The sequence below is a fragment of the Prionailurus viverrinus genome, chromosome C1 (assembly GCF_022837055.1).
Source record: "Prionailurus viverrinus isolate Anna chromosome C1, UM_Priviv_1.0, whole genome shotgun sequence".
In the NCBI taxonomy this organism is placed as follows: domain Eukaryota; kingdom Metazoa; phylum Chordata; class Mammalia; order Carnivora; family Felidae; genus Prionailurus; species Prionailurus viverrinus.
Genome location: NC_062568.1, coordinates 132,078,703 through 132,098,053, shown reverse-complemented (window position 1 = coordinate 132,098,053; position 19,351 = coordinate 132,078,703). Strand labels below are relative to the sequence as shown.

The 19,351-nt window shown below is 34.2% G+C and overlaps 1 protein-coding gene across 5 annotated transcripts in view; it reads left to right on the top strand.

Annotated features, from left to right (window-relative positions):
* Positions 1-19,351, top strand: part of PTBP2 (polypyrimidine tract binding protein 2) — an 82,571-nt gene that overhangs the window by 15,454 nt on the left and 47,766 nt on the right. For 4 of the 5 annotated variants that reach the window (XM_047869807.1, XM_047869806.1, XM_047869804.1 and 1 more), the window contains exon 3: positions 12,892-12,967. In XM_047869807.1, the coding sequence (XP_047725763.1) occupies positions 12,892-12,967 (76 nt within the window). Of the gene's footprint in view, positions 1-3,001; positions 3,081-12,891; positions 12,968-19,351 lie in introns of those variants that run through there. The other variant, XM_047869808.1, reaches the window with a different exon arrangement.

Below are 19,351 nucleotides of genomic sequence, written 5' to 3'. Positions count from 1 at the left end.
GATAAATTTGTATTTTAAAATTGTAAAATAGGGATAGAATATATAACTTCTAAAATAATTGGAGAATGGGGGTGACTAAAGACATCTAATCCAAAAGAATTCAGGGGGGAAAAAAGTAAAAAAGGTCACAAAGTGAACTCATTTTAATGGTGTTAGGAAAGGTTCGTTGGAGGGTTCCTTTCAGCCTTTAAATGTAGAATTTTGAAGATACAGAGTTGGACTTAATTTAACCCTAATTATCTCCCAAAGTCTCCATTTTCAAATACCATCACATTGGGAATTACAATTTGAATGTATGAATTTTGGTGGTCATTAACATTCAGTTCGTTGCATCCTATATTTCCCTCCACTTCCACCCCAGGTAACCACTATCTTGAATTTGGTGTTTGCCATTCCTGTGAATGTCTGTACTTTCCCTGTGTGTGTTATTTATGTTTTGTGTCATAAGCAATATATGGTTTTGTTCTACATGTTTAAACTATGTATATGTGCCACATGCTGCTTGTATTCTCTAACTTGTTCTTTTTGTTCAATGTTATTATTTTTTAATTTTTTAACGTTTGTTTACTTTTGAGAGAGCACAAACGGGAGGGGCAGAGAGAGAGGGAGAAACAGAATCTGAAGCAGTCTCCAGGCTCTGAGCTGTCAGCACAGAACCTGATGCAGGGCTCGAACTCTGACTGTGAGATAGGTCATGACCTGAGCCAAAGTCAGACGCTTAACCAACTGAGCCACCCAGGTCCCCATTTTTGTTTCTTTTAACCCAGGTTTACATGTGGCTCTAATTCATTTTCATTGCCATATGGTATATGATTATGTGAATGTACCTAACCCTACTGACAAATATCGAGGTTGTTTCTAATTTTTTCCTGTTATAAATTACTGCTGTGAGTATTCTTGTGCATGCATTAATAAATGCCACTAGTTTCTCTGGAAGTGGAATTGCTGGATTATATTGTGTGTCTGTTTGCAAGTTGATATTGACATGTTGCATTCCTAAATGGTTGTGCTAATTTATACTTTACTAGCAGTGTATGAGAATTCTTGTTTCTGTACGTCTTCTCTGATAATTGGCGTTGTTGGAATTTTTAATTGTCAGACTGAGGAACATGTGAATAGATCTCTTGTTTTAGTTTGAATTTCCTGAGAATGGATACATTTTCTTATTTATAGGCCATTCTTGTTAAATACCTGTTCATGGATATAGTCTATCCATTTTCTTTTTAATGTAGTTTTTATCCTTTTTTAAATTGTTTCGTAGGAGTTTTATACATTATGGGTCCTAAAGCCATGTTACTTACATACATTAACTCCTGTCTGTGGCTTGTGTTTTTTTTTTTTTTTTTTTTTATTGAATAGAATTTGGAAATTTTAATGTCACATTTATGTTTTAGTTCTAAGAAATTTTCCTTTAACTCAAGATCTTATATATAGTGGTTTTTATCATGAAAGTTTTGAAATTTTGGTTTTCACATTTGGGGCCTCAGTCTACCTGGAATTTAACTTTAGTATATGATAAAGGTTTAATTATTTTTCCCCCCTTATGAATAACCCATTTAGTACCAACTTAATTGAATAGTTCATGTTTTTTCCCCACTGATCTGCAGTGTCAGCTGTCAGATTTCCATAGATGGATGGAACTGTTTCTGGGCTATCTGTTCTGTTTCATTGTTTGTCTGTCCTGTACCAGTACCACAGTGTCTTAATTTAGTGTAGCGTCACAGTAAGTCTTGGAACCTTGTAGAGTGAATTTCACAACTTTGTTCTTCAAAATTGTCTTGGCACTTTCTTTACCATGTGTATTTTAAGATCAGTCGGCTGAGTTCCATGAAGACTTTTTGATTAAATTGCACTAAGTTTGGGGAGCTTGACTGGTTCAGTCGGTTAAGCATCTGACTCTTGATTCGGCTCAGGTCATGATCTCATGGTTCATGAGATGGAGCCCTGTGCAAGGCTCTGCACTGACTGCACAGCGTGCTTGGGATTCTCTTTCTGCCCCTCCCCTGCTCCCGTGCATGCTCTCCTTCTGTCTCTCAAACATTTAAAGAAGTTTATAGGATAATTGTAATATTATATTTACATTATCAATAAAATAAGATGGCAATGCTTGAGCTCAAAGGTAGGAAACTGTAACATTTGAAAAATTTACCTCTTTCTTCCCCATAATATTTTCTGCAATTATAGAGGTTATGCTTAATGCGTTAGCCAAAAAGGAAAGTAAATTAAATCACCAGTGATTTTACCAGTTAATCAGCACTGTATGCACTTCCCATCATTTCCTCTATATATTACAAAGATTTTAAGCAGCTTATATATAAAGGGTGAGGAAAGAGGGACACGTCTTTGATAAATAGTTCAGTTTCTTCCAAAGTTACTAGTTTATTTACTGCTTTCTTAGAAAATTATATTTTACTGGGTTTCAGATATCTCAGAATTCTATAGCATTTTAAAATTCCTTTTTATTGCTAATTTTGATCATTTGTATTCTGTTTATTTCTCTTGTCAGAGACCTTATTTTACTGGTCTGTAAAAATCAGCTTTTCTTTTCTTTCTTTTTTTTTTGTTTCTGTAATTGATTAATCTGTGCTTTTATCCTTATTTTTCTGCCTCACATGAAATTTATTTTATTGTCTTTTAGTCCACTTGAGATCCTGAACTCACTGACTTTCTTGTTTAAAAATGGATTCAGGGGGCGCTCAGTCTGTTGAGCGTACGATTTTGGCTCAGGTCATGATCTCACGGTTCATGAGTTCAAGCCCTATGTCAGGCTCTGTGTTGACAGCTCAGAACCTGGAACCTGCTTCAGAGTCTGTGTCTCCTCTCTTTGCCCCTTCTCTACGTGCGTGCTCTCTCTGTCTCTAAACTAAATAAACATTAAAAAAATTTTTTTCTCAGACTGTCTTATAGTACTGTACTCACCCTTGTGATGAAATAATGGCTATGCGAGGAGATTAAGTGAGGTGAATGACATAGGTGCATTGTGATGTAGGATTAGGATGCTCTTGACCTTCTGACAATACCTCAGAAGAAGGATCATCTACTTCCAGGCTATGGTTGGCCATGAGTAACTGAAATTATAGGTAAGAGGGGACAACTGTATATGACTTGAAAATATTTTCTCCCATTCTATAGGTCCTCAGGTTGCCTTTGGTGTCAAATCCAAAATATCATTGCCTAGACTCTTGTTAAGGAGCTTAGCACCTATGTTTTCTTTGAGTTTTATGCTTTCAGATCTTATATTCAAGTATTTAATTCATTTTGAGTTAGTTTTTGTGTATAGTTTGAGATAGTAGTCTAGTTTCATTCTTTTTATATGTGGCTGTTCAGTTTTCCCAGCACCATTTATTGAAGAGACTGTTTCCCCATTGTATATTTTTGGCTCCTTTGTCATAAATTAATTGACCATATATGTGTGTGTGTGTGTGTGTGTGTGTGTGTGTGTGTGTGTGTGTGTGTGTGTGTATGTATATGTATGTATGGTTGCATTTCTTTTCTATTGATCTATGTATCTAGTTTTTAGGCCAGTACCATCGTGTTTTGATTACTAGTTTGAAATCAGGGAGTGTGATGCCTTCAGCTTTGTTCTTTATCAAGATTGCTTTAACTCTTCAGGGTCCTTTGTGGTTCTGTACAAATAGTAGGATTGTGTGTTCTATTTCTGTGAAAAATGCTGTTGGAATTTTGATAGGGATTGCATTGAATTTGTAGATTGCTTTGGGTAGTATGAACATTTTAATGATACTGATTTTTTTCCAAACCAGGAGCACAGAATGTCTTTCCATTTATTTGTGTCAATTTTTTTTCCCTTTTTAAATTTTTTTAAAACTTCATTATTAAACTTTCAAGATACATAAAAAGTAGTGTGAATGGTAATGGTACAGTAATACACAAATCCTTCCTGTTGGAGAATATTAAAGTAAATCTCAGAGATCATTTCATGTCCTCACTAAATACTTTATCGTGTGTCTCTAACATAATAATCTCCTAAGGATGATATTGATACCATTATTATACCTTAATAAAATTTAAAATAATTTCTTAATATCTAATTTCCAGCAGTAAGAATTTTCCATTTGCCTCAGAAATGTCTTGGCGCCTGGGTGGCTCAGTCAGTTAAGTGTCTGACTTTGGCTCAGGTCATGATGGCACAGTTTGTGGGTTTGAGCCCCGTGTCAGGCTCTGCGCAGACAGCTCAGAACCTAGAACCTGCTTCAGATTCTGTGTCTCCCTCTCTCTCTCTGCCCCTTTCCTGCTTGTGCTGTCTCTCTGAATAAATAAACATTTTAAAAAAAATGTCTTTTTTTTCCTCTTTCAAATCAGGATCCAAGGAAAGTCAGTATGCTGGTTTGGTTAACGTCTTTTAAGTCTCTATAAAGATAACTATGAATCAGTTTACCTTCCATTCCCTTTATTGCTTTTTCTTTTATTGCTTATTAGAGAAACTGGGTCATCTCTTCTGTACGGTTTTCCACTTTGTTGATTTTGGTGATTATACTTCCATGTCATTGTTTTACATGTTCCTCATGTCCTATTTCCTGAGGTGAGGCTTGATCAGATTCAGGTTTAATTTTTAGCAGGAATATTTTGTAGATGCACTGTGTGTTTTTCCTGTTGTATCACACCAGGAGGAACATATCTCATTATCTTTTTGTGACGTTAACATTTATCAGCAGGTTCAGGTTTGGTTAGCATGATGTATCCAGTATAGTGCTCCCATTATCCTTTCATACCTTCTTGATTTTATTAGTTAATAATTGCAGTTGCGTTGGGTATTGCAAAAATGGTGATCCACTCCTCCCCCTGCCCCCGCCTATTTTAGATTTTTCTGTTAACTTTTTACGTCAGTATTTTGTCATACTGGAATTCCCTTTTTATAAGAAAACAGGCTTCTACATTTATTTCCCAGTCTTATTGCAATGATCATTCTTTAAGAAGTCTTTAATTTTTCATTTTGAGCTATTGAGAGCTTATAACACCAGTAGCTATGATACTTACTTGCTTGAAGTATCATTTCTTGTTCTAGATCTTAGCCATTTCTTTAAAAAAAAAAATCCTGGTTTCTTTGGGTGAGTAGTGGTCCTTAAGAGACCACAGTAACGTGGGTGCAAAGGTGCTAATTGCTGTTAGGTGGTCATTACTTCAAAGCCCTTTTAGTGAACAGAGCTAGCAAATAATTTGGAGACATAATATTGTGAGCTCATTTGTTATTTCCAATTTAACTTTACAGTTTTTACTTTTCTGATTTTATATTTCTACCTCTTGTATAAATTGAATAATTTTGCTTGCTAACATTAAAATTGTACTATATGTACATATATATACACTAGTTAAAAAGGAACATCAGTATTACACTGACATTATAATTACTGAATACAGTTTAAACTTTCTTTGCCGTTATTTTTGTCCTTATAGTATAAAAACAGAATATCAAAGTTTATTGAAAGAATTCTGTGTGTGGTTCTACTACCAAGCTGATATGTTTCATGTTTTCATTTGGTTTTGATTTTTAGGGATTTTTTCCCCCCTAACATTTTTGGCTAAATTTTCCCAAATCAAAAGTAAAATAAACTACATTTATAGAAGTCTGGTTAATACTTCCTGTCCACTCTCCTTTGCTTTGTCTATCCCATTATAGGTGTCATTTTCATCAATTTTTGGCTTATCCTTCTTTTGTGTAATGTAAACAAATGTGAATTGCTTCCTACATTCTCCTTCCCATCACCCTAGAGAGAGTGACAGTGTATACAGGTTATAACAGCTACAACTTCCTTTTTAATGATAAGTTTATCCTGGAGATCACTCCATGGCTGTACAGGGAAATTTTTGTCTTTTTTTTTTTTTTGTACTGCTGTATAGAAAATATATGAGTGCCTCCATTCCCGATAGCTTGTTGAATAGAGTATATTGTTCAGTGATTGGGGTTTTGCCAGTCTGATAGATGAGGTGGCACTTAAATGTAGTATTAATTTGAATTTGTTTTTTTCTATGATCAGGGTTAAACAGCTTTTCATATTAATCTTTTGCCCAATTTTTTAAATGGGGTAACTAGTCTTTCTAAAATTTTATAATCGTCTGCATTTGAAGTTTATATTCTCATTTTGATCCAGGTTATATAGGAACTATTTCAAAATTTCATCTGATTAAAACATTGAATTTTCAGAGTGCTGCCTGGGTAGCTCAGCTGGTTAAGTGTCTGACTCTTTGATTTCAGCTCAGGTCATGATCTCAGGGTCGGGAGATCGAGCCTCTTTCTGCCCCTTACCCACTGTATCTCTCTCTATTAAAAAAAAAAAAAAAAAAAAGGTAAAATAAAACAATTGAATTTTGTTCAATTTTTTTCCCCTCAAAATATCTTATTCTGTTTGAGCAAATATGGTTTGCACAATTTCTTCTTTATGGAATTTATTGAGTTACTCATTACATAGATTATGATCTGCTTTTGAGACTTTCACAGGTATTTAAATACAAGGATGAATTGCACATAACTGAAACATATCAGTTGGAGAATTTAAAAAACCGTAGTATACTAATATACTAGAATGCTACGAAGCTGTTGATAAAATGAACTAGATTAGTAGTGTTGATCTTTTTTTTAAAAAATCTCTAAGCTGTTTTATTAAATGAAAGGAGAATGGTGTTAAGCAGCAGGTATGGTGTGATTCTGTTTTGTATGAATATTAAAAATGTAGATATATATACATTTTTGGAAAGGAATTGTATTGAATTTAAGGACAAATTTTGGACTGTGGAGAACTTTACGTTTGCATCATTTTGGACTTGAAGTTTCTAAATTAATAATTTGGAATTAATTAATATGGAATGTTTTCAGTGCTGTTGTATATGCTTATGTGTTCCTTTTAATATCCCTCTACCCTGCTATGAGTAGTGACTGCCCAGAATTATTTTATCTTTTTCATATTTTGTCATGTAAATGACAAAAATGTATTGTTTTATATTTTTAGTTTTGCGAAAATGGTATGCCTATTTTCTGTTTCTCTCACTTGTGTTTTACTTTGTGTTTTTAATTATTAGCCATGCTTTTGTATATAGTTATGTAATAACTCTTTGCAATGTAGTATTCATCTGTTAAAATACCCTGATCTATCTCTTTTCTTGTTGGAATTCCTCTGGGTCATTTACTGTTTTTGACTTTAAGAATAATGCTGCTCTGAACATATTTGTACTACTTGGTTCATGTGTGCAAAAGTTTTTGAGGGTACATATCTAAGGACAAGTATTGCTAGGATGTACAGTGTGTTAAACTTCATAAGGTAGTACAGATTATTTGTCGGTGTTTGCTCCAGTTAATGTTAACAATAGTATACAAGAGTTCTTACTGTTTCAGATTCTCATCAGCACTTGGTCAAGTGTTAAATTCCTTGGTTTTTGCCATCTTGGTATGTAATAATTTCTTTGGTCTTTCTTTATATTTCCCTAATTATTAATGAGGCGTTACATCTTTATTTTCTCCCGACATATTTATGGTCATTAGTGTTTCTTTTGTGAAGTTTTATGAAATATCTATTTATGTCTTTGCCTAATAAAAATTTGAATTTAACCAACTTTATAGTTTTTTATGTATTGCTATTGATTCTCTGTTATTTATGTTACTCATATCATTTCCTAGTTTGTAGATTTCCTTTTCACTTAATACTGTGTTTTGATGAATAAAAACTGCTAATTTTAATGTATAGAGTTTTAATATGGCCATGAGTTCCCATTGCCATCATAATTAAAATTATTTATGTGTTCTTTTTCCACCATGTGAATCTTTGCCTTGTTCTTATTGATATCTTTGCTGTTGATTGTTGGAAATCTTTAAAGCCATCTCTAGTAATAGTTTTTATGTTTTCATCTGTTGTTGGGATACAGTTTCTTTTAGAGAAATTTTGTGGCCACTCTGTAGGAGTATTTTCTCACATGGTTCATTTTCTTGTGTTATAACTTAAAAAGTCCTTACATGACCTGAGGGTCATAAAGATATCTTCATACGTTACAGAAGTTTTTAAATTAACGCCTCTTACATTTGTCTGTAACCCATCAGAAAATTACTATTTTTTGTGTATTGTATTAGATAGGGATCCAATTTCACTTTTTGTGACCTTATAGAGATAACCAGTTAAATAAAAATGGCAGTGCCATTTCTTCACACTACAGGTAAATATGTGTTAGGGTGAAGGCTAAGTTACTGTAATAAAATGCAGAACATAGTGGCAGAAATAGGCAAGTTTATTTCTCATAAGCCAAAGTCCTGCTGGCTTAAAATGGTATCAGTTTGTTCCATAAAGGTTATTCACTAGGCCAGCTTCATCTTGTGGCTTCATTATTTCCTAAGCTTTTGTTCTTGTCTGCATGGTTTGGTGATGTATAATTGTGCTGTCTTGTTTCATTTTTTTCCTTTGATCATTCTCAACCTGAGGTTTGTCAAGGACACCAGGAATAGTCATGTGAGTGAGTTCCTTCCTTTCTGAAAATCTAGTTTTTCTCAGGAACTTGATGTTGGCATCCTTGCCCCAAGACTTTCTGTTGTGGTTCCTTCTTCTCCAGAAAAGAAAGTCTTCGGGCAGTTCTTAGTCCTGAAACCTGGCAGAGCCCAGGACTCTTGTCAGTCTCAGCCTCCAGTTACTGCTTGCCTTCCTGGTAGTTTCAGTAGCTCTTCCACCTGGGAGTGATGGATGGTACTCGGATTGTACTATTGTGATGAACATAATATCTAATAATAAAATTAAAAAAATTTCAAATACTGGAATGATTGTAAAATGTCATTTAAATGTGCTTTTATACTTAATCCTATATGTTTACGCTTATTTTTTCTTTGACGTATAAGTTGTATCTTTCCATGTTAGCATTTTTCTGATTGTTTTTGTGGGATACTAATTTCTCATGAAATGGTCATTATACAGGAAAAAGTTTCTGTGGTCAGATTTTAAAGAGCACGTCAATGCGTATCTTAACACTTCATTTCTTTTTCTTTTTTTAACGGAATCTAAAATCAATTGACATCCATCTTAGATGAATTAATTATAAAAATATGTATTTTTAGTAGAGATTGTTATTCCGAATTTAAGTTCTAATTTAGTTTGTTTCCATAGCCAGTATTGTGGAACAACCATCAATCACGATTCTGTTGAGTCATTTGATTTTATATCTTTTACAAGTTAAGCATCAGTGTCAAGATATAGCAAATAAAATTGTCCTATCAGTTAATGTGGAAACATTAACGTTATTAGTACTATAGAATCACTTATTTTGGGCATAGTAGTGGTAAGCTTTATATTCAGTGGAAAAGCCAACATAACTTTAAAAAAAAATTTTTTTTAATGTTTATTTTTGACAGAGCGTGAGCGAGCATGAGTGGGGGAGGGGCAGAGAGAGGGAGACGCAGAATCTGAAGCAGGCTCCAGGCTCTGAGCTGTCAGCATGGAGCCCAACGCGGAACCTGAACTCACAGACTGTGAGATCATGACCTGGGCCCAAGTCGGACGCTCAACCGACTGAGCCACCCAGGCACCCCATAACTTTTTTTAAAAATAATGTTTATAAACATATTTTCAGTAATTTTGGTAAAAATATCAAGAATTGCAAATAATTTTATATTCTACTGACTCTGTTATGAAGGCTGTTAAACCTACTGTATTTTAGCAGCATGTGTGAAATCATTTGAGGGAGAAACAAGACCACAAATAGAATGTTAAAGAAAAAATTAATTCGTTAATGAACATATATTGTAGGAAGGAGAGTGTTCTGCACACCACACATCAGAATTACAGGCTTTTATACTTCAGAAGACCTAAGATTCCTCACCCCTTATCTCCAGAGTTACTTATGAACCCCCACTGGTATGGAAGGATTATGACTCCCGCAAACATCTAAAAAGTAAACTAATAATATATATATACATGAAAACAGGTCAAGTATACTTTTGAAAAGTATGGGAGTCTGTGTTTTCTGAGAACTTGGGCAACTGTTAATAATAATCAGCATTCATTCATTAGTCAACAGTTATATATGGACCCTGTGCCTGGTTGACACTTGGGAATATTATAGTGAACACTGCTGCGGTGGGCTAGGCACACTGTCTGGTAACCACTGTTTGTGTGTTACAGCATTTAATCCCAAGGATTTTAATGTAAATACTTTCTTCATATTACAAATGAGGAAGTTAAAACTTAGGATAGTTATTTACTAGTTACATAGCTGGTAGGTGGAAACTAGACTACAGAGCCCCTTTTCTTAATGCAATATTGCATACTTGTCATAAAAACAATGAAAACTAGGTTAATCTATTACATCAGTAGACTGAAAAAAGAAAAATCACATTTGACAAATCTAATATCCACTTATGACAAAGGCTAGAAATAGATGAGAACTTCCTCAACTTGATGAAAAATATCTACAAAAAATAAAAAACCTACAGGTAACATCATACTTAATGGTGAGAAACTCAACACTTTCTAAGATTAGGTACAAGGAAAGGACATTCCATCTCATCACTTCCTTTCAACATCCTATTGGAAGCTTTTGCTAATGTGGTAGGGCAAGAAAAGAGAAAAGGTACACAGATCAAGAAAGAAGAGATAAAATTGTTCACAGATGACATGGTATATGTAGAAAATCTGAAAGAACTGAAAAAAATCTAGAACTAAGAAGCAATAATTGCACTGTTGCAGGATTCAAGGTTCATATACAAACATCGGCTGCTTTCCTATATATCAGTGGTGAACAAGTGCAGTCTGAGATTAAAAACACAGTATCACTGACAGAACCGCAGAAAGTGAAATACCTAGGTATAAATCTGACAAAATATATAGAAGATCTATGTGAGGAAAACTGCAAAACTCTGATTAATGAACCAAAAACCAAAATAAATGGAGAGATATTCCATGTTTGTGGATAGTAAGACTCAGTATTGTCACGATACCGGTTCTTTCCAGCTTGACGTACAGATTTAGTGCAATCCTAGTCCAAATTACAGCAAGTTATTTTATGGATATCAACAAACAGATTCTAAAGTTTCTGTGGAGAGGCAGAAGACCCCAGAATAGTCAACACAATATTGAAGAAGAACAGAATTGGAGGACTGATCCTGCCCAATTTCAGCACTTACTGTGAAGCTACCGTAATTGAGACAGTGTGGTTTTGGTGAAAGAATAGACAAATAGGTCAGTGGAACAGAATAGAGATCCTAGTATAGAGCCCCCTGTAAACATAGCTTATCTTTGATGACAGAGCAAAGGCAAGACAGTGGAGCAAATAATGGCGTTTTAACAAATGCTGCTGGAATAATTGGACATCTACTTGCAAAAGAATGAATCCAGACGCAGTTAACACTCTTCTGAAAAATTAACTCAAAGTATATCATAAACCTAAATGTAAAATGCAAAACTGTAAAATTCTTAGAAGATAATATAGGAGAAAACCTATATGATCTTGGGTATGATGATGCCTTTTTAGATACAACACCAACGACATAGTCCATGAAAATATAATTGATATGCTGGACCACATTAAAATTAAAAACTTCTCTTTAAAAGACAGTATCAAGAGAATTAGAAGCTAAGCCCCAGACTGGAGAAGGCATTTGCAAAAGATACATCTGATAAAGGACAAAACAGACCAAGAACTCTTAGAACTTAACAGTGGGAAAACAATTAGAAAATGGACCAAAGACCGTAATAGTCACTTCACCAAAGACGACGTACAGATGGCAAATAAGCATATGAAAAGATATTCCACAAAATATGTCATTGAGGAAATGTAAACTAAAACAAGATACACACCTATCAGAATTGCCAAAATGTGGAGCACTGACAATCTTTAATGCTGATGAGGATGTGAAGCAACAGGAATTTTCATATATTGTTAGTGGGAATGCAAAATGGTATAATCACTTTGAAAAACAGTTTGGCAGTTTTATAAAACTAAATGTACTCTTACCACACAATCTAGCAATTGTGCATCTTGGTATTTACCCAGAGGAGTTGAAAACTTAATGTACACACAAAACCCTGCACACAGATATTTATAGCAGCCTTATAGTCAAAACTTGGGAGCATCCAAAAGTGTTTGTGGTATGTCTAGACACTGGGATAATTTTCAGAAGTAAAAGAAAATGACCTATCAAGCCAAGAAAAGATAAGGGGGAACCTTAAATCCATGTTACTAAATGAAAGAAGCCATTCTAAGAAGTCTACATACTGTATGATTCTAACTATATGACGTCCTGGAAAAGGCAGAACTCTAGAGACCGTAAAAACTTAAGTGGTCACCAGGGATAGGGTTGGGGAAGGATGAATAAAGCAGAGCACAGAGAATTTCTTAGGTCAATGAAAATCCTCTGTATGATATTATAATGATAGAAATACATCCTAACACATTTGTTCAAACCTGCTGAATGTACAACATCAATACCGTCCGGTAAACTGCAGACTTTCAGTGATTATGATGTGTCCATGCGGGTTGATCCTTGGTAAAAACTGTACCACTGTGGTGGGAGTTGTTGATCATGAGGGAGGCTATGTATGTATGGGGGAAAGGAGTAAATAGAAGTCTCTGTTGGCTGCCTTCTCAATTTTCTTGCAAACCTAAAGCTGCTCTTAAAAATTAAAAGAAAAAAAAGAAAGCTTGGAAACATTTTTATTATTGGTAGTAAGCCAATACTTAGGTGAAAGGAAGAAAGGAAGCCCTGTTGGCTTTGTGGAAAAGAGATTGACAAGAAAGTTAATTTTCTATTTTAGTGGTTAAACTTTTAAAATATTTTAAAATACTGCCAATAGTGTATGTAACACCTGACATTTGTTTTTCAGCGAATACTTGGAAAATACAGATAAGTGATGGATTAATATTTTTAAATTTAAAGATAACTTATGTTAATGTGTTTGTTTTTTCTAGAGAGGATCTGACGAACTACTCTCAGGCAGTGTTCTCAGTAGTCCAAACTCTAATATGAGCAGCATGGTGGTTACAGGTAAGTGTTACTCTCTTAACAGTGTTTAATTTAATAATTTGCCATTTTATGGGTCAGAATATTAAAACTAATATTTAGTCTGCTTTACCAGAATAGCCTTTTATAATTTATGTTAAATGTTTTAAATGTTCCTGTTGGAGAAAAAAAAATGTTTCTGTTGAAACACTACAGAGGAAGTTTTATTAGAGTATATATGTGTCAAGTAAAATACCTAAAATTGGTGACTTTTGTGGACAAGTAGTAAGTGTTTTTGCCCTTTCTTTAATCACAAAAATATAACCTTTTCCTTTCATGTTAAAAGTCCCCTCATTCTTGCCCCTTTTATCCTTTTGTTTTTAGTTTTTGTGTTTGAGTGTCTTACAGAAAAATTTTTTATAATAGTTCCCCCCACCTCCCTGGGCATGTGTTCCAAGATTTGCAGTGGATGCCTGAAACTGTAGATGGTACAAAACCCTATATATACAGTGTTTTTTCCTGTACATACATATCTATAAAGCTTAATTTATAAATTAGGCACATTAAGAGATTAACGAAAACTAAAAATAGGGCAGTGATAACAGTAAACTGTAATAAAAGCTATGTGAATGTGCATACTCTCTCCCTCTGTCTCTCAAAATATTGTATTGTACTCACCCTTTGTCTTCCTGTAATGGTGTGAGATTATAACATGGCTGTGTGATGAGATGAAGCAAGGTGAATGATGTATAGGCATTGTGATACAGTGTTAGGGTACTGTTGGCCTTTTGACAGTATTTTAGAAGGAGGATCATCTGCTTCTGGATCATGGTTGACTACTGGTACCTGAAACCATAGAAAGTGAAACAGCAGATAAAGGGAATTACTATATTTGAAGTATTCTCTATCCCACAAGCTCTAAAGCCCAACTAAATAAAAGTCAAAAGATTGAGCTAGATAGTTTTCTTTTCTGTGTGCTTTCAACCTTTTTTTCTTTGCTATAACAATATTTTAATTCTTTGAATTGGGTTTTTTAATGTTTTCTCCATATTATCTTCATAGGGTATTTTTCTTAAATTGTATATATGTCTGAAATAAAGTTGGTTGGTTGTAAGGTCTGTCTAAACAAATATAAACTAATTTTTAGACTCTTGTCTTATGGATCAAAATTTGAAATGGGGATAATGATGATGATAATGACGATGAATTAATTATTCTGCCTATACCCCTGCATTTTACACTGTTTACCTAAAACCGAAGTTCCTTTTTTCTGAACCCTTTCCTGAATTACTTGCTTGAGGAATTAATTGTTTTGGGTAGTAAAAGGATTGTAAAAAACTAGAAGCATTTTGATTTATTTCAGGTAGCCATTGCTTATGTATAGGTGCGCCTTGGCACACACATACATATGCCTGGCACTTCAGTTAAGTAAAAACTATAATGAAGTACTTAACATAGTCATAATGATGTGATAATGAATTTGCCCACACATCATTATTATTGACTTTTCCGTGATTACAAAACAAAATCACTAGGCCATGATTTTGATAGTCAAAATACTGTGTACAAATAATTGAACAAATAGGTTCAAATGTCTAACGCTGCTTTGCCACTTTGATTTTTTTAAAACAATTCATATAGTGATGAATAGTTGAAATGTTTTAAAAATTAGTATGTAGGGCTATGACAGAATAACTGATAGCACCCTTTCCTTCTCCTTCCATGTGCCCTCCAAAAAAAAATAATAACTACAAAACTGTATAAAATATATTGTCTTGAATTGATGAGCAGACAGTACCAGATAAAGATCCCTGAGAGGGAAATCCCTGAGGGGAGTCTCATGATCGCTTTGGCTTTCTGCCTTGGGCTACCCTATTCTTGTAGCACAGGAAAGGAGAATCTAAGCAGAGCATGGAGGTCTCACTGAGCTGGAAAGACAGACTGGAATTCAAAGCTGCTCAGACATCTGGGATTTGCGAAGGGTCCTGAAAAAGGAAGCTCTCCAGGGGTTTGGGCATTTTGCAGTGGTCAGAATTCAGTATGGTGATTCACTTGATTCAGAATTTTGAATAATAGCTGGGCTGCCTGTATACAGGTTGAGAACTCTGCATGATCTGTCAGAATGGACCTGTTCTGGGGTTGAGAGCTAAAGTGGTGATTCCCAAGGTTCTGTAGTGCTCTGAGATCTTGGGAGTTCTGGGAAGTCAGAATGTAGACATCTTGGAGAGAACCTCAGGCATTCAATTTAGACCACAGAAAGCCCAGTCCTTAAGAGAATGGATCACCCATTACACTAAGCACCAACCTTAAAACGAAGAGTGAAGAAGCTAGATAGTTTGGCCTGACAAGACAATAAGGATCACCAGTAATTTAATTGCTTGCCTAAACAAAGCCACACCCCCTAAGGAAGACATGACTCAGTCTTTTTTTGTGAACTATCATTCATAATATCCCCCGTACCATCAAAAATTACAAATTATGGAAAGAAGCATGAAAACATTCCATCTAATAGAGAAGCATTCAACAGGAGCGGACACCAAAATGACCTAGATAGTGGAATTAACACACAAGGATTATAGATATTTTTAAAGCTATAAAGGAAAATATTAGTGAGTGAACACACAGAGACTTTGTGTTGATGTTTATATGACAACAGCACTAAGTGAAGATAATAGAATTTTACAGTTGTAAGGTTTTTATTTACATGAAGTGATAGAATATTAACTCTAACTTAAAGTAGATTCTATTAAGGTTGCATACTGAAATAATTAAAAAAAACATACAAGGAAGTACAGTTAAAAGTGAATAGAGAAAAGGTTGGGAGGACTGATTCCCTGTTTTCAAGTTACAATAAAGCTGAGTAATCAAAACAGTATCATAGTGGCATAAAGAAAGATAAATAGATGAATAGAACAGAATAGAATCCAGAAATAAACCTACATAATTATGGACAACTGGTTTTTGACTAAGGTATCTGTATGCAAAAACCAAAAACAAAACACCAAAACACACTTGGATGTGTACCCCATACCATATTGAAGAATTAACTCTGAGTGGACCTAGAAGAAACATAGTAAAAAAATTTTGTGACCTTGGATTAGGCAGACGTTTCTTTGATAGGACCCCAAAAGTACTATAAAAGAACAAGTGGGATTTCATCAGCTTTTAGACTCTAAGTTCTTTTGCAGATACTGATAGTAGAATGAAAACACAAACCATAGAGTAGCAGAATATCTTTACAGAGCATATGGAACTTTGATCCAGAATATATATAAATTCAGACTGTATAAATGCTAAAACTTAAGGCAACAAACAACCTAGTGTAATAAATTGGCAAAAATACTTGATAGTTCAGCAAAAACATATGGCAAATAAGTACATGAAAAAGATGCTCTATGTCATTAATCATTAGATGCAAATTGAAGTGAGATAACATTACACACCTGTTATAATGGCTAATATTTAAGAGATTGACCATACTAAGTGTTGGAAAGGATGTGGATGAACTGTAACTCTCATGTTGGTGAATGTAAACTTGAAGAACTACTTGGACAAAATAATCTTGCAGATTCTTAAAAAGTTAAACTACCAAATGACGTTTGTCAGCTGTTTATCTCTTAGGCATTTATGCATGAAAAATGAAGGCATATGTTCATTTAAAAAAAACCCAAAAAACTAAAAAACTCAGTTGAATGTTCATAATAGCTTGTTTGTAATAAGCAAAGCCATAAACAATCCACATGTCCATCAACAGATGAATGGATAAATAGATTGCAATTTTGGCCTCGTATTCCTTTGGATACAATGAAATACTACTCAGACATGTAGAATAAGCTATTTTTCTTTTATGAAAGCTGTCTGCCCAATGTGGGGCTTGAATTCATGACCCCAACATCAAGAGTCTTATGCTGTACTGAGCCGCCACTCCTGGAATAAGATATTGATGCATGTAATAGCAGGGATAAATACCCAAATAATGCTACTGTGTAAAAGAAATGGGCGGGGGAGGGGGAGTACATTCTGTATGAATTCATTTATATAAAACCCAAGGAGATACAAACTGAAGCAGATTGGATTTGGGGGTGGGGAGGAGCCAGGGGGATGGGTTGCGAAGGGTACAAGGAAATTTAGGGGTGAATGATATATATACTCTCTTAGGGTGAAGATTTCATGGATGTTTGCATATGTCAGAACTTGTCAAATTGTATACTTTAAATGTATGCAGCTTATTGCATGTGAATAATACCTCAGAAAGGCTGTTTAAAAGGAAAAAGCCCATGGAGGAATTAAAATGGAATATTATCAAATATTCTGTTAGTGCAGTGCAAGAGAAGAACACCACGAAAACACCAGGCAATAAGAAAATAAACAGATGTTAAACATAAATGTGTAAATGTAAATTAGCAAAAAAAAACAAACCAAAAAACAAAAAAAAAACAAAAAACCCTTTAATCTGCTGTAGTAACCACTAGCTGTATGAGGCCGTGAACTGTGCTGTTCCTAATGGAGATGTATGTGTGGAGATGTATGCCTTTGTGTTTCAAAAACATAGTATCAAAAGTAATAATGTAAAATATTTCAGTTTTTAAAATATTGACTATATGTTGATATGGTAATATTCCAGATATATTGATCTAAAATCTATTCTTAAAATTAATTTCACTCCTCATTTTTTGACGTGGTTAATAGAATATTTAAAATTACATGACTTGCAGAATATTTCCTTTGGACATTAGTGGTCTAAGAAGTCCAATTAAAAGGCAAAGATTGTCAGACTGGATTAAAAAGCAAGGTCTGACTGCAGTATCTTCTAGAGTCGGGTTGAAGTACACAGATAGGCTGAAAGTAAAGAGGATTGAAAATAATATTCTGTGCAAACAACAAGCACAAGAAAGTTCATCTGATTATATTAGCCTCAGAGTAAAATTCAAGACAGGAGTATTACCAGATATAAAAATATCATATTTTGTAGTGCTTAAAGGGTTAATATATTGAAAAACACTTTATACCAGTAATAACAGAGCTTCAGAGTTTATGAAAAAATACATGTATGTGTAAAACTAAAGAGAGAAACCAGTCTATAATCATTGTTGGATATTTTAACATTTCTTACAGTAATTGATAAGACAGATCTTTAAAATAGAGGATTTGAACAGTGCTGAACATTCAGCTGGGCTTAACTCACATTCACAAAACTATGCCCTAACTGCAGAAAAACTTCTCAAGTGTATATAGCACCATGATCGACTATATATTAGGACATAAAATAATAGATTTCAAATGACTGAAAGCTTATATAATATCTGATCATAGTAGAATTTAAGTAAGAATCACCAAATATTTGAAAATTGAACTACACAATTCTGAATAATACATGAAGATATAAAGGGCATCTGACTGAATGAAAGTGAAAATATATTAAAATTTGTTGGCTCATTTGAGAAAGTACATGGGGAAAATATGTCTATGTATATACCCATATTAGAAAATACCTACTTTAGAAAAAGCTTTAGAGGTGCCTGAGTGGCTCAGTCAGTTAAGCATCAAACTCTTGATTTCGGCTCAGGTCAGGATCTCATGGTTTGGGAGTTCAAGCCTTGTGTCAGGTTCTACGTTGACAGTGTGGATGGAGCTTGCTTGAGATTCTCTCTCTCCCTGTCTGTCTGCCCCTCCGCTGCTTGTACATATGTATGCTCTCCTTGTCTCTCTCAAATAAGCATTTTTTAAAAAGTTTAATCAGTCAAGAAAAGAAAGCTATATTACCAATATCAGGAATGAAAGTAGAGGTACCACTACAGATCCTACAGAAACTAACAGGAAAATAAGGCAGTACTACAAAGAATAGTAATGCCAATAAATTCAGCAACCTAGGTGATATAGACAAGATCCTTCACAAACCTAACTTAGCAAAACACTGACATAAACTGTTACTCCATAATATATACAGATTAGCTCTATGTCTATTATAAAAATTAGATTAGTAATCTTCTCACAAAGATTACTCCAGGCATAGGTGATTTCACTCATAGGTGAGTTTACTCAGATATGGGTGGTTTCACTGTTGTATTTTATGAAACTTCAACGTAGGAAATAATAGCCATCTTCAGTATACTGCTTTTAGAAAAAGAGAAGCAGAGAATACTCCAAATTCACTTTGTGATGCTGCTATGACTGATACCAAAACCTAACAAAGAGGATATAAGAAATCAAGATTTCAAACCAATATTTTTCATTAACATAAATGCAGATATTCTTAACAAAATGTTAGATTATCATATCTAGCAGTTTGTAAATGATAATTCATGATTATTAATTGAGGCGGACCCAAGGATTGTAAGGTTTAACATTTCAAAGTGAACTCAGTGTAATTTATCACAATAATAGAATGAAGGGGAAAAAGTGTCAATAGGAGAATAGGACAGATACAAT